Here is a 23,512-nt window from a genome sequence, read left to right on the forward strand (position 1 = left end):
TTAGTGGCTGAATCAGCCAAGCTCCAGAAGTGGGGCCGTCGCCCCGTTCAATATTTTCTTTCTTTTTCCCACTGGACCTTTGAAATCCAAGTTCCAGCCTTACCAACCCAGCCGCCCAGTTCTTCCGCGATGTGTCCGAACGGTCGACTGTCAGGTTCGATTCGAGTGTCGTGATGGATGGGGTGGCTGGTACGTGACGTGACAAGGATCCCGCTGGGTCGGTCTGCACGCAGTCATATACATAGTACAGTAGAGCCCTGGCGCCCGAGATGGCGTGGCTTGACTGATCGTTATTCGCTCCTCACGGTACTTGTTCTTCAAGAGCGGAACCAGAGATGATCGACAGATCGGGAACTTGGATATTATTTCAATGATAAATGCCTTTGATGTGTCTTTGGTCGATCAAGGCGAGGTTTGAGCCAGCCATGAACCGTGCTGTGATCCTTCCTTTTCCAATATTGTCACATCACGCACACTCACACTCACACTCACACACAAATATACACACACCTCGCCTACCTACACTCACACGAACATTTGCCAGAGGGTAGCATGCACTAAAGCACCTATCTCACTCTTCCGAGGCAATAATCGGAATTCTATCGCGCAGGCCAGGGTGCTAACCCAGAGTACGGTGACGAGCTAAAATTAGACGATAATCAGCATATCTGACCGTTGTAGTCGCACAATTCTGTCCCGCGTTGGTCTTGTTTTCGGCACATTCATAATTCTAATTTACTGTCAATTTTTGGGCCGCAATCAAATCGTCAGAAGCCGATCCCATTATCATCAGCGCGAAGCTGCCGTGGCTACTCCCGCTTCGTGACGCTGACCCGCGGCCATGATACCCCGAAGAGGAAACACGACCGAAGCACTAGAATATCGCAAGAATTGCCACGGCACGCAGGACTTGTCGCAGGTTAAGTGTCCCCTCCCCCTCCCTTCCTAAACCTTCCTTTTGCTCCGACTGTCAGCGTCGGCCCAGATCAAGCCCCGAATTAAAAAAAGCAATTAATGACAAAAGGAAACCGATCAAATAAAATAAAGATAAAATAAAATAAATATTGAAAAAGCAACATAAAGATGTGACCCGTTCTCGCTGCAGAAATACGGAGGGAGCAATGTAATTACTTGATTGCTACGTCAAGCACTAAATATACATACGAACTCGGTACGGAGTAGTATTAGGTGACCGCCTTTTGTTTACCGTTTGCAAGATCCCTGCGCGCCTGAGAAAAAAAAAAAAAAAAAAAAAGGTGCCTGAGGTGGGCGCCCTTACAGCAGTAAAAAGTCGGTGAGGCCGGCTTTGCACTCCCTTTAGCGAAGATGTATTTTTTTGAAAAGGAGCAGGCATCGAGCAAAAGATACAGAACCGAGCACAAAAAAGCCGTTCCCTCTATTATTATGTGTACGTTGGTAAGCACCTTTACTCCGTACCATGTAACCGACGCCAAAGCAAAATAATACGAGGCATATGGGCGGCAAACACACTTGCTCACAATCAGTCTACCACTCGCGTACAGTAGCGGAGGTTGGCCCCTCCGAATGGGGCCAATAAGGTCTCCACTTGCCTGAGATCACTGGATGTAGAGCGAGGGATTTCTGGGATAAGCAAGCCAGCGAAGCTGTCGGATCCATGCGCCACAGCCACAGCTGTGCAAGCGACCAAGGTGGCCATGGATGATGTCAGTTAGTCGCAACTGACGGAGTAATGGAGGCTAAGAGTCCCAGTCCTTGCAAAGCTTGCACGTGCCCAACCGGTTTGCGGAAGAAAAAAATCCCTCTTTGCCCTCCACCCACTTCGCCTCTCCAAGCCTCATTTAACGCCAAAACTCATTTGTACCGGTATGTATGTACGGGATACAATGGGGGCAGGCAAGCATGTAGGAAGGGATGTCTGACCCGTTTCGAAATTGATGGAATTCTCCGGTCAGGCTTGAGATTGGACAATGCAACCTCCGAGCAAATATGCTCGTCGATCTTGGTCCCAAAACCCCAAGCTCCAGAAGCTAGTGTACCTACTTCGTACATCACAGGGCGAATGGAACGCTCTGCCAATTTTATTCGTCGGCGGCAAACGCAACAACATCACAGGAGTCTCGACCACCCTTCGAGACGTCAACTGTGGTTACCCGAAATTGTCGTCCCCTTGCCGTGAAATGGGCTTACCATAGTACTGGTGTGAAATGATATCTGACAGGGGGTTGTTTCCCTCCTCTTGTCGAACGTCATTTTAACCGTTCAGCTCTCAGTCACGTGGCGCCGAGTGTGCTCGGCTAGACATGCCTGCCATATTTCTTCCTTGTACGTCATGTAGGTTTATGTCATGACTTGACCAGAATGTCTGCAAAAGTATAGTGATATTTTGTAATTGTAGACTTCTCAGTATACGAGCATGGCTGAACTGGGTAACTGACAAGTCTAGAAGTATAAACAGTATATATTCCAAATACCTTGTTTATCAAGCACAGTAACGGGGGGGTATGTTAGGGATGTCGACTATCTATACGTATCTTTGGACAACATAATATATGTCGTCTTAGAAGATCAGAGAGCAGCCGGGCTACTATGGGCCTGGATATGCTTGCTCATCATTTCTTTTGAGATGAATATCGAGTCATTGAACAGCTTTTTAACATCATTTTGTATGTAGACCTTCACATGCGTCCATCACAATATTTAAATTTCTGAAGACTACCTAGGTTTTTATAACATAACGTTGGGCTTGTTGCCCACGGAGATGTGATTAGATCATGCTCCCATACGACAGCTGGGCTGTCAGTGCATCTCAGCTCTGTTGATAATTTCTTTTTTTCTCTTCCCGGCAGGTCCGGGAAAGTTTTGCCAATGTTAAATCGCCGCTCGATGCGACTCTCTCATAAGAAAATAGCATTCATTCCAATGTGAACCTAGAGCAACAGTGGTGCGGGTCTGAATCAGCCATGTGGTTCTCGATGAGTTTAGCACGTTCACATTGTCAAATACGTGGCATATTCCCAGATGAGCTACTCTCATCTTCAGGCAGCCTCTACCGCAAATTCTGCCGACGACCGACCATGCCTGAATCGTGGTTCCTGCATCGTCTCTTCCATAGATCAGGTCGGTGCTCCTTCCTTGTTGCAGACAGGAACTGGGGTGATGAAGTCGACAGGTTCGTCTTGACTCGAGCCTCCCAGTCAGCATGAATTCTCTGTAGGCGGACAGAACTAGACTGGCCATCAAGCTACCGAGCTATCCGAGAGTCTAGCAATACTACAAGATATTCGCCGGACCGCCCTCGGGGTGTGAATAGGGTTGACATGATCTACAGCATGAAACACCTCAGCGCTTTTACACCAGCAGTCCCTTGTGGGATAGCTTTTTCAGGCAGACTTTTTGCTGCATTCAGGATGACCCTGAAGCCTGTGATACTCCAGTCGATACCATGAGCTTACGTGTCATATGTTTATCAGCTAAACGTTGTTGAAAACCAGCACATCATGGTAACTATACTGGAATGGAGGCCACACACAGAGTCGAACTTCAATGGTCGTCTTCACTGACAGATCAGGCCCTGAGCATGGCAGGGCAATAAACAAGTCCATTGTTTATGTACCAAAGACCAATATCACCGCCGTTCTCTCGAGTCTTGTATCGTTTTGGGGGCAGTTATAACCCCTTTTTTCTAGGCAGAACCCTAGCCAAATGCTACAAGGAAGTATGGATAAAACGATAAAACTCAACCTGGAGCGATTGCCCGATATAACATCAAATCACGCCAAGGGGCATGTGATTTCGGATAGCTTCAGTGAAGTCTTGTGGAGTCAAGCGAGAGAAGCGGCCGGACTTGATGTGGCCCATCGGCAAACCTCATCGAGTCTAGCAAATTTGGGGGTGTGAGGGGGAGCTTTATGTCCGCAGAGAAGGATCATGCCATAGCTACCAGAATTTTGCTACTATGTGAGCAGGTACTGCGAGGCCTCCAAGCTACTGGGCATGGCGTACGATGCCTGTCACTTCTGTAGGGAGTAGCAGGGCTTTGGGACGAAGCCTGACCAGGTGAAGGCACTCAGGATGGAATCCATGAGCAGATCTAATAGTGAGGAATACCACGGCTATCTTGTGAGAAGCGTCGGATTCTGGAGCATACATGTGATGTGATTTACAAAGTCACCGGGTAGTAAGGAAGTTGCGAAGTGCTAGCGGAAATCCTCTTGTACAGCACAAATAGTATCCAACAGGCGTAGACGAGATGTACAACCCCGGTGGAAGTACCACTGACACTTGACAGCCAGCTTTACAGGCACGCGCCAGGCAAGAGCCAAAGTAAGCTCCTAGGTACGTGTGTAAGTTGCCCCTCACATCCTCAAAGAATCACCACTGCCCTGGGCAAGGGCTAGAGTGGCGACGGAGCGAAGGCGCACACCGCAATGTCAATATATCCACATGCTGACCAACTAGGAGATGAAGGATTTCAGCTCCCGCGAGAAGGATGGCGCTTAATAAACTACGGATAATAAAACAAAGAGCTTATACCGAAATGAGAGTTTCCAAATCCCCGGAACATGATGCTGATTGGTGCCAGTACCGCTATACGGCTATAGGTGCCACGTAGCAAGGATATCGGGAAGATAGAACCGGTGATAACTATTGAGCTATGCGGATGTTTACTGCTCCATGCAACTTGGGCCAAGCATCCACCATCAATTTTCGGCGGCTAACGTCCTTGACGTTACAAATTTAAGCCACATCGACTTGAACCTGAAGGGGAGGAAAGGAGAGGAAAGGGCAAGAGCGCCTCGAGCTCCAGAGCGCAGGCAGGCTTGGTGATTCCCGGCGTGGGACCTGATGTTAGGCTTGAGGCCACGGGAAGATAACTTTGACGGAAACATTCTGGCTCTCGGCGCGTCGCCGTCTGGGAAACCCGCCCGTGTCGGCCAGGACTGGCAAGTGAATGTCTACAGCAAATGCAATCAAACCCCACGGGCATATGTAGCGCCGCATACCCGCCAGCCAGCCTAGGATCTACGACAAGGAAAGATGCGAAACAGCCATGGGCGAAAGAGGATAGGACGCTAAGCACCAGATTATGGAACCTGATACCCGTCGACAGCCGCGGACCGCCATGGGTTTCTCTCCTAAGCGCGGCTCTTTTTTTTTAAGGAGAGAAGCAGGCCTCAACTCGCCCAGAGGCGTTTGTTTACCTGTCGGATGGCCAGTGAGAAGCCAGGGTTGAAGGCGGTAAATGAAGCGAAATCTTCTTCAAGACGGAGCTCCTGCTGATACCCGCGCGCTCGAACTGCAAAAGCAGTCGAGAGATCGCGGTCTCGACCTTGACCTAGCGCTTGCGCTATTCCGCATGCAGCCGACGCCTGTGGAACAACTGGCGCGACGGCGAGAAGGGTTGGACAGCGACGGCAGAGGAGGATGCGGGTACGGGTTGCTCCTGGCGCCTCGTGGTTCCAGCTAATGAATGGAGTCGGCGCCTATATCGAAATCTGCTAGGGCAAGCGGCCAAATTTGGAGGCCGGAAGGGCATGGCGTCCGTGGTTTTCAGGTGCCGCGCAGTTCTAATATCAGATATGTTGGTGATGAGAAACGCTATATATTAAAGTCATCTCAGCTGCACTCTGTGACGTTCAGAAGCTTGTCAAATAACCATATTCCCGAATCGGAGCAATCTCCTCTTTTCCATCATATCACTTTCGTGCCCTACCTTGTCTGTGCCATCTTCTATTCTCAACTCTTCTGGCCAAGAGGACTCGTTTCTATTCTCATTTTTTTTTGCTGCAAGCGCCAACAACCTAGTATTCCGGGCCGCACCCGCTCGTTACCCGCCAAGAAAAAGCTGGAACAAAAAGAGAACGATAGAAGAGCAACACTCAATCTCTTCAAATTTTGAGGTTGGTACGTATAGCTGCTCAGATTGGCCAGCACGAGAGCGCGGTGAATTGACCACTCGCACTGAATTCTAGGCTCGATACAAGCTACCGTCAAGCCAACTCTTTGCACAAAAACGGAGACAAGATCAGCAAGCAGGCGAACCCAGGCAGCTGAGTGGCTGATTGAATCGACACGAGTCCTGCTGTCAAGGGCGACAAGCTGGTCGAACTGCCTGTAAGATTTTTGCAGATTGGATTGCCACGTTCACAGTGGAGGTAGGTCGGCGTCTGTCCCCGCACCGGGTAGGGCCTAGCAGCTGCCGCTCAGCCCAAGGCCAATCAGAGACCCCTGTACTAAGAATAGAGCTCCCCCCATGGTTTTTTAGCGCTGCGGTGTCCATCTCAAGCGACCCCCTATAACCAATCACAACGCTTGTGCTTCCGCCGGGCAGGCACCGGTCCCACTCGACAACGTCTCTCTTGGGCTGTTCTCTCCATCAAACGGGCAGGCGCCATCTCGCGATTCCGGGCAAAGTCCAGTTCCTCGTCACGAAATTTGAATCCTCTCGTAGGTTTGGGACCACCGAGCAAATTTTCGTCCTGCACCCATCAGCCAGGACTAGAACCTCAGTCTGACTGTCACCCTCGAAAAAGTTTCTGGCGGGTGATCAAGGGAAGCAACCTCGGAGAGATCCTTCAGTTGTGACGCTGTGACCCAGTATTTGCTCCAGTCGAATCAGAAGCCTGGGATCACGACATCACGGCATCTGCCAGTCGCCCTTGGCTTCTTCAGGGCTAGCAAGCGGCTCCCACCAGTCGGATGCTCTACAGGCCTCGAGAGGCTCCATACACTGCAAAACAGTTACCTTGTCATTCTACATAGGTACTCTTAACGGTGTACCATTTTTAGCTGGTAAGTCACAAACAGCAGCAAGAAGCCAGCTGCGCCTGCAAATGCGGGACTAATGCAGGCATACACACATATCCCTCGCACTACATGGACTGCGCCTCTAGATAGGCCGGTCAACGATTTTTTGTCGTATGCGGGCGGCCATGGGCTTACATGATACAGAAGGCAGAAATTTTCTTTTGCTAACATCTTTGCTGCAGTGTTGGTGGCGTCAAAACGAACGTCAGTCATCCGGTTGGCTCTTGTGCAGTCGGAAGCGTCCACGTCTGTTGTTTGTTTTTAATCTTGTTCGATTTTCTTTTCCGGTTTCGCGCGTCCTACGTGATCCCATCCCTCTGGCCGCGTCCTGCCAGCCTCTATTGATTTTCTCATCGGCCGGTTGGAGATTCAAGGGCCCCAAGCAAGCAAACGCGGGTCTCCCCCAATTGCTAGCAGCGGATTTAATCCATTTCGAGACGGCACTTTATTGGCACAACAACAACACCACTACAACCCATCCAACCACAGCTCAGACCAAGCGCCGGCGCGCCCACCAACCAACCAGCTTTCCTCTGAAGAATAGGCAGCGCCCACCCCCGGCCCCTCCCTACCACTACCCTGTCGCGTTGTCCTCCCCTGCTACCTTTTGGTTTCTATCACCCTTGCCCCGGCACCCCCGGCCCATCAACTCGGATCACATCAAGGAGCTATCTCTTTTTGGTGCACAAGTTGGTTGTAAGTACCTACCTACCCACCCGTACCTATCTACTGGTTTGGGTACCTTACTTACCCAGTCTTACTTCGTAGCATCTGCCTCTTTTTTTTCCCCCTTCATCTTTACCGCCCACAAAATAGCCATAAGCTTCCCAACGCCAGTCCAGCCAACGGAAGCTCCTTGTTTTGTTTCAGACCCACCTCAACCTGCGTCTGCCCGGCACACACACGCGCGCGCTCTCCCCCACATTACAAGCAAGCACAGCAGAATATAATCAGTCCAGTGCCTGCACTCCTGCACTTGCTAGCTTCTTTTCCCCCCTCCGTCAGCTGTCGACCCTACCTGCACCAGCTTTCTATACGGGCAAGTTGACTGATAGTCAGTCTCCCCTCCTGACGACAAGCAGTCCCAGAGTCATTCGCTTGACTTGGACCTCCCCGCTTGCACCAACCTATTGTGACCCGTCATCGTCACCATCACCGTTCCCACGATGCCTGCAGCCAAGCCCAAGCTCGCTTCTCTCACCACCCCGGTGTCCGCCTCGTTCCCGGCGGACGCCATAGCATCGGCTGTGTCCAGCGCCAAAACCCCCCTTTCAGCCGTTTTGAGGGATCCGTTGGCATCTGCTGGTCTTCCCTCGGCCGGTCTGCCCTCGGCTGGCATGGTGTCTCCTTTTGGTACCGTTGCCATGGTAAAGACAGAGGAGGCAATGATCAAGACGCCAATCTCTCCGCCGGTGGCCTACATCGACTTCCTCAGACTGGCCAGCCCAACAAGCATGCCCAGCCCATCAGTACTCAGCCCGCCGCTGACTGCTGGGGCTACCAAGTCGAAGCTCAGCAGGACATCAACATCAGACTCCACGAATAGCAACAGCACCTGCAAGACGGTATCCTCAGATGAGGCTGCTGATGACGCCGGAGACAGGGATTTGGTGGACAGCGGACCTTCAACAGCTACCAGCGAAGACAGCGAGTGCTCCTGTGACTGTGATCACACGCACAAGTCCCCTCTCAGCAAATGCGCCGTTGTCCCTTCATCGCCATTTGCCGTCTATCCTCTCTCTGCTCCAGCTACAGGTCAAGCTCACTTCCCGAGCCTCAAGGTACCGCCGTCTCCTGCCAAAGGGAACGTCGACTCGCCGGTACAATCCCCGTTCAGCGCAAGATCAGTAAAATCACCGTTTGATTGGGAGGCCGCACTCAAAGCCAGGAGGTATGCAGATGCAGCCAAGACCAACAATAGCGGTCATCGTCGCGGATGTAGCAAGAGCACATCCGCAACAAACTCGAGGACAAGCGTACGTCACATCCGTGAAGTTGTCACCAGGACCGTCACTTACACCCCGAAGATGGACCCCGCACCAAAGGGGAAGAGGAGAAAAGTGCAATAAACTCTCCCCACGACATAGACATTACTACCACATTTCCTTTGTCCTAATCAACCAACCAACCCTTATCCCAAACCATTTGACCTGCGTGGATACGCGGTCCGGGACCGCCTCCTACATCCATAGCGGGATTAACATCTCCGACAACAAACTAGCGCACCTGTCATTGTGCAATAAACCAAAAAAACCGTCCGTTAAATGGATGGAAAATGGATCCTCCTAGAGAGGGTAATACTCATACCCACAGTCAGAGCTGAGAATCTGACACCAACAACTCTCAACAATAACACAAACAACACGCAAATTATGAATTATGGAAGGCACCTATGATAAAAAGAGCAAGGCGTATTGAGCGGGTGGGAGGATTATCTGTTTTATTTTATTTTGATCTTTCTCGTTACATTCCCGATGCCCAACGACTATCGAGTGGCTTGGAGAAACTGGTTATCAAGTGGAAAAAACACAGTTGCTTGGACTAACCACTTTGTTCCTTATGATGCCGTTTGACTGATCAAGGGCGCCGGGCGGGCTGGAGCCGATTATGCACATGGCATGGAGTTCGAGAGGCGTTCTGATTTCTCAACAACTTATTTTTTTTTCTTGCCAGGTTATCTATCCACCGAAAGTGTCATTTTGTCACAGTTACTTCTGATACCACCTTTGAGACCTCCGTCGATTATCTTGTACCTAAACTCTAAACCCTTATCTTCACTCTTGGCTACGATAATGATAAAAACAAAAATACTCCATAAAAACTATTCTCTGGCGTGATTTGCTAAATCTCAACTCAATGCCTACGCGGTCCCTGGTTCAACTTTTTTTTTGTTTATTTTGACTGTATTTTCCCTGCAAAACCCCTCACGGTATCCACGCACACACACACGCGCGCGTCCGACGACGGGCTCGTACATACGCGGCCACTTCTGCGACCATCTCATCAACAATAGAGTAGGACCGCGTCCGGTACGGCCCAGCGGGAATCTCAGGAAATGGTGTCCTATTTTTTTTTCCCTTTCGGTGTCCAATCATACCCAAGGCTGACACTTTTCATGGGATCGCTGTCATTTTCTTGTCCCCGTCATATTTCTTTGTGCGGAGGAACTTCACAACCCAGCCACATTGTATAACGCAGGCCATAGTTTTGCAGCTTACGCAGCCCGCTGCTTCAAGTTTCTTCTTCTTCACTCCTCGAGTCGCACACCGGGGATGACATTTATTGTGTGGGTGTGGGTGGTGGGGGCGGGCGTTTAAGCAGTAGAGCACAAGAGAGGAGATCGACGACTGCTGCAGAAAGAGTGTTTTTGTTTTTCTTCTTCCCAAGATTTCGACATGCGAAGTTTCTGCTTTGGGGGCAGCTCCATGCTCTACCCGCCCTCCGAGCGCCCATCCACCTGTCCCCAGTTTTTGTTATTTTCTCTCCTTGTGCTTCTACATAGTGTCGTGGCTGTAGTATAAAGCTACAGATGGAAACGAGTCTAACCAAACGTATCATTCACTTGAAATATCAAGCTTGTAGGCAGCGAGACTTCTGTCTATGTCCCAAATTAATACTATTAATGCCATTATGGAAAAAGATATGTTATTGTTGTTTTATACCTGCTCTATCAACTCACACTTTGCCAATTCCCTATCATGTACAAGAACAGAAAGGAACCAAAGCCACTTTCTTCCTAGTAGCGGGAGAAACGCTCCAGAAAGTACAGTAGCCCATACCGGTATAGATCAAAGTATGGTAATTGGTTCTGAAAATGTTTTCCCATTGCTCAATTATAGCGTCATACCATCGTCAGGTAGGAGCGGGGGGGTTCAGAAACCGATCCAGCATAAACGATGCATCGCACATCAGGGGATCAGGGAACCAGCCGCAGGCCCCCTCACCTCCCCAACTTTTTTTTTCTTAAATATAACCGGGGACTAGAGAAAAATTTCGGTGGAAAAGAACGAAAATGGGCGTGTGAAGATCTCTATGGCTGTGGACATCGACAGCGAAGAAAGAGAAAATATACAAGAATGATATTGCCAGTGACGTCCAAGGTAGACGATAACCCGCAAATGGGAAGCCATAGCTGCCATCCGATGGTAAACTGCTGAGCTCCAATCCAGGTTAAAAGAGTCGATCAAGGAGGGGGGAGCTTGGGAAAGGTAGAGTGAAAGCCAAGCGAACTTCGGTAGCAACGTAGGCACTCCCTATTGGCTCCAAGCAAGAACAGAGATCAACCCGCTATCCCTGCCAGGCCACGCGCGCACATGGCAGTTGTGTTGCAACAAGAATGGTGACTCGGTGGTAATGTTACAGGGAATAGAAGTGCTTTCTCGGAGGGGGTGGTATTTTGGTACCCAGCACGCCAGGCAGTTGTTCGCTTTCGCATCGTAAGCGCCCAATATTCTGTGTTTTCCAGGGGCGTGCGTTTTGCGCAAAGGGTGTGCGTGGGAGGATCATTGAATTGTGACGTGCAGCTGCAGCGCGTTACAAATGGGGGAATTCCTCCCCAAGTAGTGCCTTCTCATCGCAATGATTGGACGGGTGCAAAGACGAGTTAAGCGCCGGGCTTTTTGGGGAGTTTTTTTTTTTCGGTCCACTTTCTGGGCAAATCGTTCGGGTCCAGAGAACGGACAAGAGTAAAACTGGGTTAATCAATTGCGGGATTCCGATGTGACTTGCTCTTAGGCCACAATTCATAGCAGCTGCAATGTGGAAAAGCCTATCACACACAGGTTATGTACTACTTGAGAGGAGGTCGTTCCTGAGCTGGTACGACAATCGGGCGCCTGGGAAAGGGGTTTATCGAGTGCCAAAGCTGCTAGTTCGCCCGCTTTGACTTTTACCAAAGGTTGCACAAGGCAAAACACAGGTAACCTGCATAGCAAGCCGGTCGTGTTAATCCGCAAAGCCAGAGCAGGGCAAATCGTCACTGGGTAATATTCCAGAAATAAACCGAAACTCTCGAACCTGATCCACGGAAAGAAATTAGCTTCTTCATCCACTGTCACACTCTACTCTGATCCCTTGCTTCCTTTACTTTGTTCAAACCAGGATCCATACCTACAAATGTCGTAAGGAACCGATTCTTATTCTCCCGTATAGAGAGCATAAGCTATTCTCTCCCTGCGATAGGCTGCCAGGATCCATGCTCATCACACTGCCAGGCCAGGGGGGTTCGCTGGCATTTTATGGAGCACAAAGTAGACGAATGATCCACCGTGGCTTGCGTGGTATGTTCCAGCCATTTTCCCCCCATGTGCTTTGGGGCTTCGAATCTTCGAAAATGGAAGCTTGTCCAAAGGTTCCATTATACAGGGATTTTAAGTGATAACAGCAACCCAAAACAAGCCAATGCTGGTTTCTGCATGTTGGTCCGAGAATGGCAAGATGATAATTAACAAGATCCCTGGGCAGGAGATGAAACAAGCCCATTTCAAGGACCGATTTCCCATGTCGGGGCGGCTGAACTGCAACAACGCGGCACAACAAAGCCATCACATCCAAGAATAGCAGGCGGGACTTGCCCTGTTTGCAGATGCAATCTCCGAAACATCGTACTCTACAAGCCCCTGCAAAAACCTAGGTTTCACCCTTCCCTGACCTCCTTGGCGACAGCAGCAGTCAGGGCGACGCGAACGCCCGCGCCCGTGAGGACGTGTATCCAAAGCCTCTGGGTGTCGCTCAGCCGGTCGTTGGCGCTCTTGACCTCGGCGAACATGACCTCGGGGCGCGGCTCCGTCCGCCACAGTACGAGGTCTGGGATCCCGCCCCCTCGCTGCCGGTACTCCTGCGCCATGACCCGGCAGATGGCCGCCAGAGCCTCGCCCCGGAAGCAGTCGACCAGCTCCACGAGGTCCTCGAGCGCAAAGTCCCAGTTCAGGCCCACGACGCAGGTGCGCCGCTCGCGGTGTGCCGAGTCGACCGCCCGCAGGATAGATGCCGCGCCGCCGTTGGCGATCTCCACCAGCCGGTGGTTGATCTCGCTCGCCCGGGCCGGGTAGAAGGCGTCGGTGTGTAGGTCCAGCGGGCAGGTCTGGTAGGCTGTCTGGAATACGTTGGGGAGGTAAAGGAAGAGTATGTCGTAGAATAGGTAGGCGAAGAGCGTTCGGATGATGCCCCCCTCTGCATGGTAGCCCTTCCAACCTTCGGTACGATAGTGCGATAGACACATTTCTTCCACCGAGCACTCTTCGCCATCCTCATGCTCATCTAACCATATCGTTTTGGTGCTGGGCCCCCGTCCTGACTTGCCCGGCCCGGAATCATCTCTTTTGACCTGGATGCCAGAAACAGTATGCTCCTCCGGCGACTGTAATCGCACATGCCCAAAGTCGTGTTGTAGGCGTTTTGGTATCCTCAGCTTCTTTTCGAGCTTTACAAGTCTCTTCTGCAGGTCGTAGTGGTAGATCAAGTGACAATCATTGTCTTCCAGAGCTTGCTCGCAGGTCATGACTGCGATCCGCCGCCAGTGTTTCTTTCGCTGCTCAGGGTCAGTCCCTCCGGCGTGTTCAACATCAAGATCGGCCATGTAGTTCTCTTCCAAGAGAGCCTTCCTTTGATACCAAGCCCCTCGTCTCGCTAGATGAAAAAGCCGCTGCTCGAGGAGCCGCGAAAGCAGGGAGTGTTCTTCTGCATGCCGGTGTAGACGTCCGTGGACATATGCAGCCTTGTGTGCGATGCGCGTGAAAGCATGGCCGGCACTGAACCTGCGTAGATAGCAGCCCTCGCCGGTATCGTAAACACTGTCTTCTTTGAGCTGCTCCTCTTGTAGAAGCTCGCCCCACCGCTGCTCGATATCGCCAAAAAGAGCCAGGACTTTCCGGAAGCCCTCCTCTCCTGGCGGGCCGCTTTCGAGAATTTTGTCAATTTCAAACTCCATTCTCATGGCCTGCTCGAATTCCAAAAGGCTATGGCGCGACAGGAAAATATTGGTAGATCTACAGACGATATATTCAGGAAAGTTTCTTTTGGATATCTTGGAGAGAATGATGGTGGTCAGAGACTTCTCCGTCCATTCTGTCGACCTGTAGAACATCAAGTGAACTCGCTCGAACAGCTTGAATACCAGAGGCGACAGGCGAATACAGGGCCCAGCAATACCCAAGACTTTGTCGAGAAACCGAGCACCCCGTTTTTCTTCTGGAACTGGGGTTCCTTCTTCCGGGGTGTTGAAATCTGACTGCTCGTTTGGCGAATCTACCAAGCCGGTGGAATCTGTGGTGTTGGACCGTCGCAGACCCACAGACATGAGCGAGACTTGCTGAGTGCTCATGAGGCAGAGTGCCTTTTGTATTTGCGCCTTGTTGCCACCTTTGACCTTGGCTTCCTTTGCCAGGGTCTTGAGCTCGTCCAAGCTCAGGAGAGACAAGGCCTCCTGTACAGTGTCAATCGTGTCTTCAGATGAGTTTGCAAAGGTGAACGACCCAGTCAGTGACCAGACTTGAAGAGGGATTATGGGTTGCCCACTAGGGCAAGGATCCTCGTTCTCGCCACAGGGAAGCTTCCGCGTTTCCTGTAGAGACGCAATGGCGGCATCGGGATCCAGTATATCCGAGTAATAGCCTAGACGATCCGAACGGTGCCAGGCCGCTGTCTTTCTTAGGAAGAGCCGGACATATCTTGAAGTAGACTGTCAGTAACCCAGGGTCAGAAAATGAAAGACGAACTGGTGCTTGAAAGGAACCATGGCATTCAGACCTACAAGTACTGAGCTTCATAATCAAGGGCCTTCCAGGCATCAAAGACGGCCATTTCGTTCTCATCAAAAAGGTCAGACTCGTCTTCAATGACTGTCTCGAGGGCAAGGTTGAATGCATCGACATAGATGGAACTCCTGCCCCTGACCCAGTTCCTATTTTCTAGCCTAGAAGCCGCAGTCTCGGGCTCTTCGCTCTGCTGCGACGCCCGGAATGCCTCGTATTCCTCTATAGCATCCTGCTCGGTTTTGATTGGAGGGAGTGAACTCTCAAATGGAGTTTTGCCCTGATCTGGGTCTGGCTCAGGACTTGTTGGCCTTGCCTTTAGTTCACCCCCATTCGCAGCCGAGCCTTTACGGGGGGAGTCATCCTCATGATCTTCATCTTCCGTTATGGGTGATCCATCGCGGTCATCTGGCGCCGCAGTGCTGCTTTGCTGAACCTTTACCCTCTTGGCCGGCCTTTCAGGAGTACCATTGGAATGATTGCTAGCGGATGTTGACGACCTAGGAATTCTCTTGACAAATGCATTCATTTTCCAGAACCAAACTCGCAAAATTACATCTGGAGCAGATGGCCAAAAGTTGGTCAAGAGAGAGAGGGAAATTTAACGACGCGTTTTCGTCGGAACGGCAAGTCACTTGCACCCCAAATCCGTTAAATCATGATGTAACAGGGGGTCAGAAGCAAGCGCGAGACCACGTGCTAACGTGTGGGTTCTCCCCAAAGTCGAGCTTTAGCTAATTAATAGCACACACACTTGCTGTGGTTCAGATATTCCCCACAAAAATGCGAAGAGCTCCCCCGCCGTTCTATTGACGAAATTATGCGCTGTCCGAGTACGTTGATTTTGGTTATATCGTAAGCAAGGAGCTGCGACAAGAGCCGCAAAATCGAGGCTCTATCAACAACGTCCGAAAATCCACAAAAGCTTTTTATTCCTTCTGATTTTTTTTGGCTTGCTTTTTTAAAACATATTCTCAAGAAACTTATAACTCTAAAAAAAAAAAATGTCATACCCTGACGCAATGGAGCAAGATCATGCGGCGCCCCCGCCGGCGGCGGCAGCCAGCGACCAAGACGCGGACATCGGCCAGGTCGCAACCGCCATGCAGGTCGTGACAGAAGTTAGCAACGCGCCTGCGACCAGCATAGAGGGCACGCCGACAACTGTAAGCAAATTTGGCCTTTTAAAACCAATTCCATTCCAATTGCCAGACCCGGGGAATATCTTAGCAAGTGGGGCCGACCGACCTACACCCAAGCTCTCTTGAGGCGCTTTCGCGGTCCTTGTTGATCACCCTAGGCTCAGCCTAAGCTCGCCTACAAAACTGCCTGAACCACCTTTCAAGTTGTTGCAACTACCTCAGACCGCCCAGTTCACATTCTCTAACATCCTCATCTTTCTCCTCCGTCTAGCAAGTCGCACAATCGCAAAACCCCGTCCCGTCAACAGAGACACCCCCGACGGCAGCGGCAGCACCATCCACGGCAGTACCGCAATCCACAACAGCAGCGGCGACAACCCAGCCGACAGCAACGACCGCCTCTCCAGCTCCCGCGTCGCCCGCGCCCGGTCGCACCGGAACTCCAATGCGCAACATGGTTGGCGGAGGCGGCGGCGGCGGCGGCGGTGACACGGGCTCCCGCGCCGGTTCCCTGCACCCGGAGCCGAGCTTCAACATGCCGAGCGAGGCTGCCACACACGGCGCGCCGGCTAGGGTCTACCTCAATACCAAGGTCACGGGCGTGCTGCTCGAGGGTATGAAGATCATTGCAAAAGACCAGTTAGTTTCCCTCCGACGCGACGTGGGCTTTTTTTTTTTTTTTTTTTGCGAACATGAAAAGCAAAAGTCATAGTAGACTAACTAGATTTTCCTCATGATCAGACCCCATGACCCTCTACGAGTCCTGGGCGAGTTCTTGCTACAGCGCTCCAAAGAAATCGAGTCGACGAGTTAGTTGGATGGGCATGTCACACGGTTACGGCAGAAAGCAATTGGAGGAAGCATGTGCATATGAACAGGCGGCTACAGTCATTGTTTCCTTAAACATAGATGATACCACGATAGATGCGCTTCATTGGCAATGGAAAAGAGGTCGCGGGTCTTCCGCAACTCAGGCTTTTTACTTGCCCAGTCTCCTATCTTAGTGGTATGGACGGGTTCTTCCCGCCAATGATGGTAGACCCCAGGACCGTCATGAGGGTCGTCGTCAAGTTCATATAGACGTCGACAAATGCAGTAGTATTCTTTTTTCCTGCCCAAACTCCGTTTACGACCAAACCAACCAAGTAGTAGTTAAACACCCCCTTAATGCGAGCATCCCCACAACCAATGCTCGCGCACCCCCAGAACAAAAACCCAAAGTCACTCTATGCGACGAGGGTGCTGGCGGTGGCGGACTCGTACTTCCAGGTGGGGGGCAGGACGCCGACGGTCTTGTAGTAACGAGCCAGACGGTGGATACGGGACTCGATGAGAATCAGGCGGAACTTGGAGTCCTTGTCCTTGCGGTTGCGCTCAAGGTGCTTGCGAACCGAGACAGCCTTTTTTAAATTTGTTAGCATGTCCTCGGGGTTCAACATGGGAAGGTATAATTTTGAACAAAGCTAGCTTGGGAGAACATACCTTCTTGATAAGCATGTACAGGTCCTCAGGGATATCGGGGGCGAGGCCTGGGTTAAAAAATCACTCCGTCAGTCTATGACCAAGCAGAGGCATATCAAGCAAGATCTCATCGGCTCAACTAGTCGAACCGAGAGTCCGCATTTGTGTTACATGTTTCGGGGATGTATCTCGACGTTCCGTGCAGATTAATCGCAATCGCAATCGGAAGCCTCGATGAAAGTGGTTCACTCCGTACCGTTCGACTTCAGGATGCGCAGGATCTTGTTACCTACAAGTCGCATATCACCGATTAGCATACCAGACTCTTCTTTTCCGAGCGCCTTGAAAAAAAAAGGCCACCCAGAACCCTCTTTGATGGTCTCTACTCACCGGTCACAATCTTGACCTGGGCAATACCGTGGGAGTCACGGAGGACAACACCAATCTGCGACGGGGTGGCACCCTTCCTGGCGAGCTTGCAGATCTGCTCGACGACCTGGTCGGGGGTGGTCTTGAGCCACGCGGGGGGGTTGCGCGAGTAGGGGATGGCAGAGGCAGAAATGCCCTTTCCGTTGGAGTGCATGCGACCCATCTTGGCGGTTTGTGGAAGGCGGCGATGTGGGAGATTTGGGTGTTGTTTAGCTGGGCGTTAAATCGTCGTCGGGTCGTCGTCGCGGGAAGGAATATTTCCTCTCAAAGAAAAGGCGGGATTCAAGGCAAAATCTCACTTCCCAGATTGTGGGCTGGCAAGCGGGGACGAGGAACTGGGATTATGTAATTAGGGTCAAAGATTTGACTGGACGAGTCTGATTGAAGTGGGGGCGTGCTAAGTCAGCTAGCAATGGTGGGTCTGAACCTACATCAAAGCCGCGTCGATTTTTTTTCTCAGTTCCTCGGTTCTCCTTCGCCCTCAAAGACATCAAAGATTGCCAAAACCCTTGATTTGGGCGTACACGATGGCAATCAGCTGCTTGAAGGTTGTCAAATGACCTACCTACATCGTATGATGCTTTGCTTCGGTAAGTTGAATCTGTCAACCATTTCTTTACTCGAATTATCACCTCGGCGCTAGACTCCCCTGATGATCACAACCATACATTACTTTTTTCTGGTACCTCTTATGTTAGGACTCGCAAGAGTCCCATGAATTTAAAGGACTTCTGACCTTTGTCTTGAGAACTTCCCATTGACATTCACAACATCCTTCTGATGTTCAATGCTAACTGATCAAAAAGACAGATTTTGAACGTAGAACGCGTAGATGTTTACGCAGGTGGGTATGCCATTGGGAGGGACGCCTCTCCCGCTGTCTCGAGGTCCAGTTGATCTCGCCCGCCATAGTCCAACCACAACTTAGACAGAAAATGAAATCAATGAATCTTCAATATTTGACATATCTACGTATCTACCAATACGGCATGTACTTGAACTAATTTCGTATCATGACCATTGTGGAATCGGGACCTTGTATGTGTCCATACAACAGCTCAAATGAATGGCCTTTTGTTACGCAACTGCTGGCTACTCACGCTACACTGCTGCGCACGATGACCTTCAGCAATACCTTCCAGCTATCCTTCATACCTCCACTGCCATCGTCGGCATAGAGGTCGTTATCATGTTGTACAAATAGTCGAGTCGACGCCTATCTCGGCTCCACCAAATTTGACGATAGACTCCTGGCAAAATTTCGCCCGAAAGAGAATATGGTATCACCATCATGTTCCCCTATCCAGCCCCAAAACCCCCCATAAAATATCTCACCAGGCGTTTACAGCAAAGTTCTCCTGCAGATGGTGCAACAAGTCAGCAAGATTGCACTCAACCAATTACCAGGTGAACGAGGATTTCTTACCTCTGGGAAATAAGTCGTGACGACCGTCCTGTCTGCAAACTTGCGGCCGCCCAATGCCTTGAGAGCCTTAGTGGATGACTCGATACTGTCAAATTTGACATAGATCTTTCCAACGCCCGCAGCCTGTTTGGCTCCGCTCGATGGTCTTGGCACCTTGAGCTCGATTACAGTGCCGTACTTGGCGCACTCCTCTTGTACATCCTCGCAAATTTCTATAACAAAGAGCAAAGGGTTAGTCCAGCTCAGCGTGGGAGAGTCTCCTTTGGAACAAACCGACCTTCGTAGTCATCATTATCCATAAGCTCGTCCGCAGTGACCATGTTTAGTAGTTGCAGAACGGGGCTGAGATCCGGGTCTTGTGCGACAGTGCCAGCAAGCATCGACATAGCATTGACACCCATCTCCATTCCGGAAACTTGAGTGATTCCTATGCTCGCCTTGCGGACCTTGAGTCGCTTGTCGCCAAGCTCCATCCCGTTCAAGCCTTCTATGGCAACATCGGTATTCGTAACGTCGACGTATTCGCAGAAAGCAATTCCCTAAATCCAAAGTCTTGTTAGTGGAGTGTTTTCGAATATAACCAGACATCAACCAGTCGGGTCGGACTTACGCGTGACTCCTCAGTGCTGCTATCCTTGGCCAACACCAAGGCCTTGAGCTCGCCGAAAGATGAGAGAAGCTCGACGACTTGCTCGTCGGTCAAATATGCTGGAAGATTGGTCACGCTGATCTTGTGTGGCGTGTCCACAACCCGTGACGAAACCACACCAGGCTCATACCCAGTGTCATCTACAACAGCGGGAACAATATAGTCCTTTGGCCGGCGCATAGCCAGCCCCTTGCTTGCTGCGCCGTTGGCGTCTCCATTACCGGCATCTTCAGCCTCCATGGAGATGCCATCAAGTGCATAAGCTACTGTTGTGTCGCTGGGACTACGGAACTCGACCATGGCAAAGGATCCATCCGGGGCCATTTGGCAGGCCAGGCATGGGTCGCTAGCCTCAATGACGTTGAGACCATTCAGCTGTAGGTTCAGGAACGAGATTAGGCTGTCCTCAGTCGTCCCTGCGGGCAGGTTGGAAAGGATAAGGCGCTTCGACTGCCGCGAGTTTGTCGGCCGAAGAGTGACGTTGCTGTCCGCTCCACCACGTCGCTCACCTCCTTCACGATCGCCGTCCCTTCCACTATCACGCCCGCCGTCGCGTCCACCGTCCCGCCCATCGCGCCCGCCATCGCGCCCATCACGACCACGATGACCGTCGCGATCCCGGTCTCCACGGTGGCCGCCGCCTGGCATCTTGGTGGGGTCCATAGTCTGTTGGCGCGGCGCACCGGGAAGTGGGAACATGCCAGACAGCTTGGCCTGCTCCGCTGTGACGCTGTCGTAGCCTGGGGGCTTGATGTCCCACTGCGTGAGACGACGCTTGCGCTCCAGGATCGGCACGACGTCGGTCAGGTCGGGGGTGGGTTCCCGCTTCTTAGGCTGCGGACTGGCGCTCCTGCGACGCTCCTCCCTCTCGCCACCCCTGCGGCCGCCGCCTGCCCGCCGGTCGTGCGGGTCGCCTCTGTCCCTGTCGCCGCCTCCTCTACGGTCGCCATCCTCGCGGCGCCGGGACGGACCGCCGCGGTCGCGATCCCAGTCCCTGTCCCGCCTGTCGCGGGCCCCGCCGTAACGGTCCTCACGCTCGCGGTCGCGGTGGCTCCGGCTGGACGAGTACGAGTCCTGCTCGCCGCCGGCGTCCCTGCGCGACGAGCGGCTGCCGCGGTACTCGGGTGATCGTGAGCGGCGGCGCGGTCGGTCTCGGTCTCGGTCTCGGTCCCTGTCACGTTCGCGATCCCGATCGCCTCGGTCTCTGTCACGGTCACGGTGTCTGTCGTCTCGGCGGTCTTCGCGGTCTGTTCTCGACGACTGTTGGTGATGGTGGTTAGTGAATGGTTGTGCTAATTGGCAATTGGACGAAGCAATCCCGCCATTGGGGTTAGTAAAGCATACCTGGTGATCCCGAGAGGAGCCATGACGGCCTCCATCTGCATAAAATAGAAATATGTTAGAAAAGGCTGCGTTTTTCGCGACGCGAAATCTAGGGTAGATGCCTCGTCGTGCCTGCGATGCACTAGTACCGGCAGCGAGATGACAGCTTACCTCTGGAGGAATAACTCTCCCCGTTCATGATGGACGAGTTTGAGATAATTGAGAATTGATGCCTGCCAGACGAAAAACAGACAAAAAAATGTGTCTGGGCACCTGATAAAATAAAATAGATAGGTGAGGTACCTCGATGTCAGACGCAGCACACGCTCGACACGCCTTTTGGACGAGGCTTGAACTTTTTGGCAAGCAAAGCACAGCAAGCTGGGAGGTGCTAATCGCCACGCTAAGCCCGATTGGGATTGGCTGCTTGATTCTGTCCTAATAAACGGACCGGGACAAGTCAGTTTGAAGTGGGGATTTTGCGCTGCGATCTTGGAGTGGGGATTCCCTTGCGGCGACAAGTTGAAGATCAGAGAAGGTCGAATCGCATTCAGCACCAATGAGGAACGACTTTGCGCTGGATTGAGTTCACCCCTGAGAAGGCAGCTAGCAGGTCCCTTCTTATTCTCTTACAGTGATTTGTTTTGATATTTTTGCAACGTGACTTTGATGGCTATGGTCAACATCTCACCAGAAAAAAATCGACAAGGCGCAAGTTTGAGTTGAGGACTATACTCATTGGCCTTGAAGTATCATCGATTACAATTTTGAATCAATTGTTATCCCTTGTTTGACGATTCAATCTGGCAAATTAAAGACTCAAAACATTTGCCACCACACCCAGCCTGCTCTAAGTGACAGAGGGTGGGTTCATGAGTCGCCCTTCACCTGAGACCATAACCACCCGAAATATTTAAACAAGGCGACGACTAGGTTTGGTTGATCAAGGGCTGCAACTCAGTACCGCACTCGCTCGCGGCGGAACCCGCTTTTCATGCGAGCTGCAATAATGGCCTGCAAGGATGCCGTGTCCCGCATGTTGCCAGTGAGTCTGGCTGAGCTCTGCATAGACACGACCTTGCGCTGCGGCCAGTCCTTCAGATGGCGCAAGGTCGACGACGAGTGGCACTGTTCCCTACACGGTCGAGTCGTCTCATTACGACAGGACGAAACTCATCTTCACTATCGGGCAACATGGCCAGCAGGCAGACAGGTATCTATCAAGTCTTCAGTCAAGGTGAAAAGGGAAGAAGAGGATGAGAGCATCAAGTCGGAAGACGCAGCAGCAGTAAAGGTCGACGAAGAAGAGGACGACACGGAAGCCCTCCTCCTCAACTACTTCAACCTCCACCATTCCCTCTCGGGAATGTACACGCACTGGTCGGACCGCGACGCCAACTTCCGCAGCAAGGCGCCCAAGTTCACTGGCGTCCGCATCCTGAACCAGGACGCCTGGGAGACGCTCGTGGCCTTCATCTGCAGCAGCAACAACAACATCGCGCGCATCTCTCAGATGTGCCACAAGCTGTGCGACCACTACGGAGGAGAGCCCATCGCCACCGTAGCCGGCCACGTCTACCGCGACTTTCCGTCTCCCGAGGCCCTCGCGGGAGACGGCGTCGAGGCCCACCTGCGCGAGCTCGGCTTCGGCTATCGAGCCCGTTACATCGCCGAGACGGCCCGTGTCGTCGCCAGGCAGCGGCCCGCAGGCTGGCTCTTGTCACTGCGGAACCCGGCCTCGTTCGCGTGGGGATCACAACGGCCCTCGCCATCATCACCATTATTAAAATCGTCATCGTCATCGCTGTCACCACCACCAGCAGACACAGGCGTGAAAGAGGAACAAGACCAAAAAGCCAGTCGCTCCCCGACATCGACCCCTCCCCAGCAGCAGCAGCCCGACTACCGCACCGCCTTTGCCGCGCTCCAAGAACTCTCAGGCGTCGGGCCCAAGGTCTCAGACTGCGTGTGCCTGATGGGACTGGGCTGGGGCGAGGCCGTGCCGCTGGACACGCACATGTGGACGATCGCGACGCGCGACTACGGCTTCGGCGGGAAGAAAGCCGCCGCCGCCAAGGGATCCGCCATGTCCAAGGGTATGTACGACGCCGTGGGCGAGCACTTTCGGAAGCTCTGGGGCCCGCAAGCCGGCTGGGCACAGAGCGTGCTCTTCACCGCCAACCTGCGTGAGTTTTCGCACCGGTTAAAGGCGACCGCTGAAAGTGGTGTGAAAAGGGAGGACGGTGTTGGTGGTGACGATAGCAAGCCGGGTGTCGTGGCGGATGCGGTTGTTGCACCGCCGAAGCAGTCAAAGAAGAGAAAGACGGCCGTCTCGACCACGCGGGTAAAGGTGGAGGAGGACGGGGGTTCCATCGTTGCTACCAAAGTCGAGATCCAAGAAACAGAGGTGACTCCGATAAGAAGAAGCAAGAGGATACGTGCCGGGGGCTAAATAGATGTAAGCTGAGCATTTCATGTTGGCATTTCCAATAGCGTCTCTAACGTTGTATACATGTATATCAAGAACTTGAATGTAGATCAA

General features: G+C 52.0%; 8 protein-coding genes across 8 annotated transcripts; 5 read left to right on the forward strand and 3 right to left on the reverse strand.

The window, feature by feature from the left end:
* Positions 1 to 3,056: 3,056 nt before the first annotated feature.
* On the forward strand, positions 3,057 to 4,011 carry MGG_14697 (uncharacterized protein; the record flags this gene model as incomplete). Its single annotated transcript, XM_003718681.1, has 3 exons — positions 3,057 to 3,151; positions 3,669 to 3,875; positions 3,948 to 4,011. 3 exons carry the CDS (start codon positions 3,057 to 3,059, stop codon positions 4,009 to 4,011), a joined length of 366 nt encoding a protein of 121 aa, XP_003718729.1.
* Positions 4,012 to 5,190: 1,179 nt separating this feature from the next.
* MGG_17470 (uncharacterized protein) lies at positions 5,191 to 5,997 on the forward strand (the record flags this gene model as incomplete). The annotated part of the gene is made up of 2 exons (XM_003718682.1): positions 5,191 to 5,220; positions 5,288 to 5,997. 2 exons carry the CDS (start codon positions 5,191 to 5,193, stop codon positions 5,447 to 5,449), a joined length of 192 nt encoding a protein of 63 aa, XP_003718730.1. The 3' UTR covers positions 5,450 to 5,997.
* Positions 5,998 to 7,411: 1,414 nt separating this feature from the next.
* On the forward strand, positions 7,412 to 9,656 carry MGG_00352 (uncharacterized protein). Its single transcript, XM_003718683.1, has 2 exons — positions 7,412 to 7,485; positions 7,558 to 9,656. Exon 2 carries the CDS (start codon positions 7,956 to 7,958, stop codon positions 8,856 to 8,858), a length of 903 nt encoding a protein of 300 aa, XP_003718731.1. The 5' UTR covers positions 7,412 to 7,485; positions 7,558 to 7,955; the 3' UTR covers positions 8,859 to 9,656.
* A 2,403-nt stretch (positions 9,657 to 12,059) lies between these two features.
* Positions 12,060 to 15,191, reverse strand: MGG_00351 (coiled-coil domain-containing protein MTMR15). The gene is made up of 2 exons (XM_003718684.1): positions 14,540 to 15,191; positions 12,060 to 14,456 (listed from the first exon to the last, which is right to left on the reverse strand). The coding sequence occupies exons 1-2, from the start codon at positions 15,067 to 15,069 to the stop codon at positions 12,425 to 12,427; spliced, it is 2,562 nt and encodes an 853-aa protein (XP_003718732.1). The 5' UTR covers positions 15,070 to 15,191; the 3' UTR covers positions 12,060 to 12,424.
* A 127-nt stretch (positions 15,192 to 15,318) lies between these two features.
* Positions 15,319 to 16,887, forward strand: MGG_00350 (uncharacterized protein). Its single transcript, XM_003718685.1, has 3 exons — positions 15,319 to 15,706; positions 15,954 to 16,321; positions 16,424 to 16,887. The coding sequence occupies exons 1-3, from the start codon at positions 15,545 to 15,547 to the stop codon at positions 16,494 to 16,496; spliced, it is 603 nt and encodes a 200-aa protein (XP_003718733.1). The 5' UTR covers positions 15,319 to 15,544; the 3' UTR covers positions 16,497 to 16,887.
* Positions 16,570 to 18,047, reverse strand: MGG_00349 (40S ribosomal protein S13). The gene is made up of 5 exons (XM_003718686.1): positions 18,004 to 18,047; positions 17,534 to 17,907; positions 17,400 to 17,432; positions 17,165 to 17,211; positions 16,570 to 17,082 (listed from the first exon to the last, which is right to left on the reverse strand). The coding sequence occupies exons 2-5, from the start codon at positions 17,733 to 17,735 to the stop codon at positions 16,909 to 16,911; spliced, it is 456 nt and encodes a 151-aa protein (XP_003718734.1). The 5' UTR covers positions 17,736 to 17,907; positions 18,004 to 18,047; the 3' UTR covers positions 16,570 to 16,908.
* A 471-nt stretch (positions 18,048 to 18,518) lies between these two features.
* On the reverse strand, positions 18,519 to 21,308 carry MGG_00348 (splicing factor U2AF 50 kDa subunit). Its single transcript, XM_003718687.1, has 6 exons — positions 21,142 to 21,308; positions 20,992 to 21,026; positions 19,609 to 20,907; positions 19,276 to 19,537; positions 18,999 to 19,210; positions 18,519 to 18,930 (listed from the first exon to the last, which is right to left on the reverse strand). Exons 1-6 carry the CDS (start codon positions 21,167 to 21,169, stop codon positions 18,904 to 18,906), a joined length of 1,863 nt encoding a protein of 620 aa, XP_003718735.1. The 5' UTR covers positions 21,170 to 21,308; the 3' UTR covers positions 18,519 to 18,903.
* Positions 21,309 to 21,979: 671 nt separating this feature from the next.
* MGG_00347 (N-glycosylase/DNA lyase) lies at positions 21,980 to 23,422 on the forward strand (the record flags this gene model as incomplete). The annotated part of the gene is made up of 2 exons (XM_003718688.1): positions 21,980 to 22,710; positions 22,831 to 23,422. 2 exons carry the CDS (start codon positions 21,980 to 21,982, stop codon positions 23,420 to 23,422), a joined length of 1,323 nt encoding a protein of 440 aa, XP_003718736.1.
* Positions 23,423 to 23,512: the final 90 nt, after the last annotated feature.

This window comes from Pyricularia oryzae, chromosome 5 (genome assembly GCF_000002495.2).
Source record: "Pyricularia oryzae 70-15 chromosome 5, whole genome shotgun sequence".
NCBI lineage: Eukaryota > Fungi > Ascomycota > Sordariomycetes > Magnaporthales > Pyriculariaceae > Pyricularia > Pyricularia oryzae.

Excerpts from the sequence above, each read along its gene's own strand:
- MGG_00352 (XM_003718683.1), top strand. The coding sequence starts at position 7,956 with ATGCCTGCAGCCAAGCCCAAGCTCGCTTCTCTCACCACCCCGGTGTCC.
- MGG_00351 (XM_003718684.1), bottom strand. The coding sequence starts at position 15,069 with ATGAATGCATTTGTCAAGAGAATTCCTAGGTCGTCAACATCCGCTAGC. Across the intron at positions 14,457-14,539 it reads GATTATGAAGCTCAGTACTT|ATATGTCCGGCTCTTCCTAA; the intron begins GTAGGTCTGAAT and ends GTCTACTTCAAG.
- MGG_00350 (XM_003718685.1), top strand. The coding sequence starts at position 15,545 with ATGTCATACCCTGACGCAATGGAGCAAGATCATGCGGCGCCCCCGCCG. Across the intron at positions 15,707-15,953 it reads TAGAGGGCACGCCGACAACT|CAAGTCGCACAATCGCAAAA; the intron begins GTAAGCAAATTT and ends TCCTCCGTCTAG. Across the intron at positions 16,322-16,423 it reads AAGATCATTGCAAAAGACCA|ACCCCATGACCCTCTACGAG; the intron begins GTTAGTTTCCCT and ends CCTCATGATCAG.
- MGG_00349 (XM_003718686.1), bottom strand. The coding sequence starts at position 17,735 with ATGGGTCGCATGCACTCCAACGGAAAGGGCATTTCTGCCTCTGCCATC. Across the intron at positions 17,433-17,533 it reads CCAGGTCAAGATTGTGACCG|GTAACAAGATCCTGCGCATC; the intron begins GTGAGTAGAGAC and ends TGCGACTTGTAG. Across the intron at positions 17,083-17,164 it reads TGTACATGCTTATCAAGAAG|GCTGTCTCGGTTCGCAAGCA; the intron begins GTATGTTCTCCC and ends AATTTAAAAAAG.
- MGG_00348 (XM_003718687.1), bottom strand. The coding sequence starts at position 21,169 with ATGAACGGGGAGAGTTATTCCTCCAGAG. Across the intron at positions 19,538-19,608 it reads GCAGCACTGAGGAGTCACGC|GGAATTGCTTTCTGCGAATA; the intron begins GTAAGTCCGACC and ends CTTTGGATTTAG. Across the intron at positions 18,931-18,998 it reads TCACGACTTATTTCCCAGAG|GAGAACTTTGCTGTAAACGC; the intron begins GTAAGAAATCCT and ends CACCATCTGCAG.